The 6,622-nt window shown below is 58.7% G+C and overlaps 1 protein-coding gene across 1 annotated transcript in view; it reads left to right on the forward strand.

Annotated features, from left to right (window-relative positions):
• Positions 1-237: 237 nt before the first annotated feature.
• The window catches only part of CARD11 (caspase recruitment domain family, member 11), a 62,591-nt gene continuing 56,206 nt past the window's right edge, over positions 238-6,622 (forward strand). Inside the window, exons 1-3 of the mRNA XM_014530977.1 lie at positions 238-351; positions 4,145-4,357; positions 6,465-6,605. Of these exons, the coding sequence (XP_014386463.1) occupies positions 345-351; positions 4,145-4,357; positions 6,465-6,605 (361 nt within the window). The 5' untranslated portion in view covers positions 238-344. The remainder of the gene's footprint in view (positions 352-4,144; positions 4,358-6,464; positions 6,606-6,622) is intronic.

The raw sequence follows: 6,622 nt of genomic DNA on the forward strand, positions 1-6,622 counted from the left end.
CCCCGCCAGGGACCTCTGTCCATCTCTGTCCCGAGGCCTCAGAACCTGGGCAGTGGCTCCCCAGGCGGCCCCGGGCTGGATCCACGGCTCTTCCTCCAGTGGCTCCTGGGTGCAGCCGCCCCACGTCCCGTCCCGGGAGAGAGGCGCTGCTCGGCCGCTGAGGCCCTGCACGGCCCTTGCTCTCCCTCCGGCTCCGCCCAGTCCGCTTCTCCGCTTTTCCAGAGCCCGACCACCGCAGCCCCAGGCCCCCGAGGAGCCCGGCCCGGGGAGGGACGAGCCTGGCCCGGGAGGAGTGACGCTCAGGCCTCGGTAACGGGAGGAGCGGCGTCCTGAGCGCCTGCCACATGCCAGGTACGTCACACCCGCTCCTTCACCCTGAGCGCGAACAGAGCGCGGTGACCCGAGAGTGAGGGGGCGGCACTGACCCAGCAGGTCCTCTGGACACTCAGCGTCCATGGGTTGGAGGCCGCGGGGACGGGCGGGGGCGGGCCACACAGGGCCTGGGGTCCAGGTGAAGACTTTGACCTTCACGGTGACAGCAGCAGGGAGCCCCGTGGTACGTGTTTCAGATGAATGAGGCGTGGAGGCGGGACTGTAAAGAGGTGAGCAGAGTGGCCCTTCCTGTGGGGCCTGCCCGGGAGCCTTGAACTTGCTCTTCCGCTATTTATAGAAAGACCGGTGGGGCCCAGGGTTTGAGACCACGCCAGACCCTGGCCAGACCCTGGTCAGACCTGCCGGGGTTGGGTTGGAGTTGCCACCAGCTCTGGTTAAGATTCAGGGGAGGGCCTGGCCGGCGTGGCTCAGTGGCTGAGCTTCAACCTATAAACCAGGAGGTCACAGTTCAATTCCCGGTCAAGGCACAGGCCCGGGTTGTGGGCTCGATCCCCAGTGTGGGGCGTGCAGGAGGCAGCCGATCCATGATTCTCTCTCATCACTGATGTTTCTGTCTCTCTCTCCCTCTCCCTTCCTCTCTGAAATCAAAAGTATATTTTTAAAAAATATATTGAGGGGAGGGAGGAGCGTCCAACGTAGATGTTGACGCCTTGGAAATAGCAAAGGCAGGTTCACCTGGAGGGAGCGACGGAGGCGGCATGTGGAGGCGGCGGGAGCCACCCCACCCCCACCCAGCAGCCAGGCGGCCCTCGCCGTTTGCAAAGGGGCTGGAGGTCAGGCCGCCCGGTGGTGGCGGCGGCTTGCTGTCTGCACAGACTTTGCTGGCCTGACTGGGACCACGCCCTCACTTGTAATCACTGAGTCAGTTGTTGCTCCAAACAGCACGCAGCCAAGGCCCTTGGTCGCATGTAGCAAAGGCCCAGGCCAGACAGACAGCTCGTTCACTGGGAGATCATTGCGGTCGACAGCAGGAACCAGATGCCACGTGGGAGCAGGGCCACGCGTGGCCGGGACTCACAGAGCCGGGACCTGGAGTTAGAGACCCAGAGAGACGGCCCTGCCACTTCTCGTGGACGCGCGGGTCGGTCACGGCGGTGACACGGCGTCGCTTCCCTGCCTCCCTCCCCGCTCTGCCCGCTGGTGGTGGCCCAGCTCTGACCTCCACGGCGTCCAGGTGCCGGCCTCCGCTCAGCCCCAGCCCGCTCCCCGGCCGCTGTCTCTGGCCCGGGGAAGCCCCAGGGGGAGGTGCAGCCGGCGCATGGGTGGGTCCTCCCTGGGCAGCTCAGTCGGCCGGGGCCAGGGGTCTATTTGCCACAGACGAGACCGCAGGGCGGTGGCCGCTGAGAGGGTGTGAGTAGGAGGCAGCACTGGGTATCGGGGTACCCACCACACCAGCCTGTCCCCTTCCTTCAGATGCCCAGGCCCAGGGCCCTGGAGCTGAGGTGCCCCTCCAAGCGTGGGCACGTGGGCACAAATTGGAAGCTCTGGGAACCCCAGTGTTTAGGGGTTTTTATGGGGTGTCATTACACGGGCATGGCTGGTTAAGGCATTCTCCATGGAGGACTTTTTTCCCTCTTTTAAATATATGTTGATTGATTTCAGAGAGGAAGGGAGAGGGAGAGAGAGAAACATCAATGATGAGAGAGAATCACTGATCGGCTGCCCCCTGCACACCCCCCCACTGGGGATCGAGCCCCCAACCCGGGCACGTGCCCTGACTGGGAATCGAACCCTGACCTCCTGGCTCATAGGTCGACGCTCAACCCCTGAGCCACGCCAACCGGGCACCTTGGAGGACTGAACTCACTCTCTGGCCTCTCCCCTCCCCAGAGGTCAGGTGTGGGGCTGAGTCGCTTCCGGTCACTTGCTTGTCTTCCGGCCACCAGCCCACCCTGGAGCTCTCCAGGGCCCCTAGCAAGGACGCATCGCGTTGCCACACAAAGGACACTCTGACCCCTCCAGATACCGAGATCCCGAGAGTTGTAGGAAAGGGGGCAAAGACCAAAGTGCTTTTTCTTAAAGGACCTGTGTATTTTCTGAAATCTCCTCTTTTAACACCAGCGTGTCTGGGGCCGCCACATGCATCCCTCAGAGCCATGGCTCCCTGGAGCAGGGCCGGGGACTGTCTCCTGGTCAGGCTGCTCCATGCTCTCCCGCTGGAGACAGTGCTGAATGTTCCAGTCAAAAACCGGGGGGAAGGGATAAATAACGCTGCTATGGTCTTACCACGGAACACGTGCCACCGTTAGACGTGAATAAAGCACTTGAAACGCAGGCACTGTCACCCTGACAATTGAGCGCCTGCTGTGCATGAAGGTCCAGAAAAGGCAGGTGTCCGGAAGGAAGTCAGTGGGTGCCCAGGGCGGGAGGGGTGCACATCAGAAGGATGCCCATGGCGCTTCCTTTGGGGGCGATGAAACTGTCCTAACATGAATTGGGGTGATCGCTGGGCAGCTCTGTGAATGTACTTTGAATTGTACACTTTAGAAAGGTGAATTGTGTGCTACATAAACTATATTTCATTAAAGCTGTTTAAAAATGAGCAGATTAGCCCTAACCGGTTTGGCTCAGTGGATAGAGCGTCGGCCTGCGGACTGAAGGGTCCCAGGTTCGATTCTGGTCAAGGGCATGTACCTTGGTTGCGGGCACATCCCCAGTAGGGGGTGTGCAGGAGGCAGCTGATCGATGCTTCTCTCTCATCGATGTTTCTAACTCTCTATCCCTCTCCCTTCCTCTCTCTAAAAAATCAATAAATACATATTTTAAAAAATGAACAGATCAGACATATATATCAACCTAAATCAGTCTCAAAAACATAGAGAAAAGAAAGCAAGTTGAAAAAGGAAGCGAGGAAGCGCGCAGCATGACACCATCGGCGTGAAACTGCAAAACAAAAGATAACCACACGGGTGGTCTTCGTTGAGGACAATTCCCCGTGAGGCATGAGAACTCGGAGGGCTGTACGCTCGCTGCCGTCTCCCCTCTCCCAGGAGTTGTTGCCCTAACACTATGGCTTGTCCGCCCGTGGCTCGTGGTTAGCATAGACAGGAATGTAGACACGGGTGGCAAAGGCAGCGTTCCAGTTGTGAGTATGTGGAACACAGAGCTGGTAAAGCTACTGTCACAGCCAGAACCTGTGAGCCGACTTTTGCTCACCCTGCTTGTCTGTATTCTATCCCCTCCTTTCTTTTCATTTACTGATTGATTGGTTATCGAGAGGGAGGGGGGAGAGGGAGAGAGAAACACCGATTTGCCGTTCCACTTGTGTGTGCATTCGTCGATTGATGCTCGTATGTGCCCTGACCAGGGATCGAACCCGAATTGCGAACCGAGACGACGCTCTAACCAACTGAGCGACCTGGCCAGGCCTCTCCCTTCCTTTCTTAGATGGTTAAAATACCATAATGCTTTCCTCTGCCTGACTCTTTTCATTTATTTATTTATCTATTTATTTTAAAGGATCGCTTATTGATTTGAGAGAGAGAGGAAGGGAACAGAGAGAAACATCAACGTGAGGGTGTCACATCCATCGGCTGCCTCCCACGTACGCGCCCCCCACTGGGGATCGAGCCGAAACCCAGGCATGTGCCCTGACCGGGAATCGAACCGGCACCCTTTCGGTGCCCGGGATGAGGCCCAACCAGGCCCTGCTTGACCTTTAGAACCCAACAGCGTCCAGAGGTCACCCTGAAGGACTCGGTACCGCGGTCCCGTGAGCTCCCGGGTGACCCGCGTGCCTTCTGTGTGCCAGGAGGCGGCCCCGGGATGGACGACTACATGGAGACGCTCAAGGACGAGGAGGACGCGCTGTGGGAGAACGTGGAGTGCAACCGGCACATGCTGAGCCGCTACATCAACCCGGCCAAGCTCACGCCCTACCTGCGCCAGTGCAAGGTCATCGACGAGCAGGACGAGGACGAGGTGCTCAACGCGCCCATGCTGCCCTCCAAGATCAACCGCGCAGGTGAGCCAGCCGCTCCCGGGACGGGGAGGGGGACGGGGCGGGCGGGCTGCCCCTGGTGGCGGCCCCAGGAAACCCCTCCAGCTAGTGTGCCAGCGTGAAGTTTCTCCAGGGCGGGAATTATCAGCTGGGCCCACGGCCCTCTGCCCGGCCCTGCCCCCCACCAAGCGGTAGAACTGAGAGGGTCGGTGTTTACTTTCCTACCCGGCCTGAGGGGAGCACCCCTCCGCTGATGGGTGGAGGCAGGCGACAAAGCAGGTGATTAGCGATACCTGGGACGTGGTCACCCGTCACAACCACCGACGTCTTCATTTCCATTACCGCGGTCACAGTCCCTCCACACGCCATTTACACTCATCGCTCCCTCGGAGTTAGAGTGGCCGTTAGATCTGCCGAGAGAGCGTCACTTCAGGCATAAAGAAGCACATTTCTTACTGAGTCATAACTTTGCTGTTCGAGAACTGTATTCTACCATCATTGATACCCCCTGGAACCCAATGCGTTGTATCTGTTTAAGAATGCAGGGTGTCCCCAAAAAATGTGTGCACACTTTAGCAGCTGACAGCTCAATTTTGAAAAGGAAATGTGCTTTAATAAACACTGCCTATATAATTATTCAAAGGGTGTGCATACGTTTTGGGGACACCCTAGAGCAGCGGTTCTCAACCTGTGGGTCGCCAACCTGTGGGTCGCGACCCCTTTGGGGGTCGAACGACCCTTTCACAGGGGTCGCCTAAGACCATCGGAAAACACATATATAAACAGTGGTTCTCAACCTTCCTAATGCCGCGACCCTTTAATACAGTTCCTCATGCTGTGGTGACCCCCAACCATAAAATCATTTTCGTTGCTACTTCATAACTGTAATGTTGCTACTGTTATGAATCATAATGTAAATATCTGATATGCAGGATGTATTCTCATTGTTACAAATTGAACATCATTAAAGCATAGTGATGAATCACAAAAACAATATGTAATTATATATGCGTTTTCCGATGGTCTTAGGCGACCCCTGTGAAAGGGTCGTTCGACCCCCAGAGGGGTCGCGACCCGCAGGTTGAGAACCGCTGCCCTAGAGTCTTCTGCGAAGGGGTCTGTCGGACGCCTTAGGGCTGCCTGGCACTCTATTACATTCACTCAAGGCGATAAGTCTGGTTTGTGAAACTAGTTGTGGTTTTATACACGTGCCTGTGTGTACACACCCGTGTGTGTATTTGTCCTTGTGCGGCACACGCGGTCACAGGATACATGTCTCTCTCTGTGGCTCACAGTTTAAAAGGCTTGGAGTCACTTCCCCACGACGTGATGGGCGCTAAGTGGCTCGTGCGCTGTGACTGTCCTTTGTGAACACGACACTCATCACCCATCTCAGCGCTCTCCTGCCCAGCGCGGCTGTCACTTCCAGCCCCGCCCCCCACTGCGCCTGCAGCCCACACGTCGGCACCCACACACCCGCAGCCCTGCCACCCCGGCAGCCCACACCCCGGCAGCCCACACAAGATGACACACGCGTGTCCTGCCGTCCTGGGGACACGTCGAGCTCGGGGACCTCCAGGGAAGAAACGTCTGGAAGTGAAACAGTGAAGGGAGGCCAGGACATGTAAACACTAAGTAGAACCCGTGGGGCAGAGACCTGTGGGCACATCCCTCTGGCGTTAAAGCTGTTTCCAGGCGCTTGGCAGCCCCCAGGGGAGCGGCCTGCTTCCGGGGACTCCTAGCTCCCCGCACAGAATGTGCTTTCTGCTCCGAAGCCCAGAGAACACCCTCCACGCTGTAGTGGCCACTGCACTTCCCCCTCCTCCGGTCAGGGAGCCGAGCCAGCGTGGCTCACTGTAACCCGGGCGACGGGAAGCTGTGGGTGTCCTGAGGCCGTGCCCGGGTCCCCCCAGTGTCGCAGAGGAAGGGAGCTGGCAGCCACCGCATCCCCGCTGGGGGCCTGGCGCTGATTTCCACCCCCTGGACCCGGGAGGCACCTCGGGAGCGACGGCTGTGGCGACGCTGTCTTCTCCGAGTTCGCTGAGGGATGGGAGTCCGGGATGAGGCTGGACGTGGGACCTGGGTCCGGTCACCTGTGCTCTGGGCGCCGAGTGACGGGCCGTGTCCCTAGGCCGCCTGCTGGACATCCTGCACACCAAGGGCCAGCGGGGCTACGTGGTGTTCCTGGAGAGCCTCGAGTTCTACTACCCGGAGCTGTACAAGCTGGTGACCGGCAAGGAGCCCACACGCAGGTTCTCCACCATCGTGGGTGAGCGGCTCGGCCAGGAG

The sequence above is a fragment of the Myotis brandtii genome, unplaced genomic scaffold, assembly GCF_000412655.1.
Source record: "Myotis brandtii unplaced genomic scaffold, ASM41265v1 scaffold786, whole genome shotgun sequence".
NCBI classification, from domain to species: domain Eukaryota; kingdom Metazoa; phylum Chordata; class Mammalia; order Chiroptera; family Vespertilionidae; genus Myotis; species Myotis brandtii.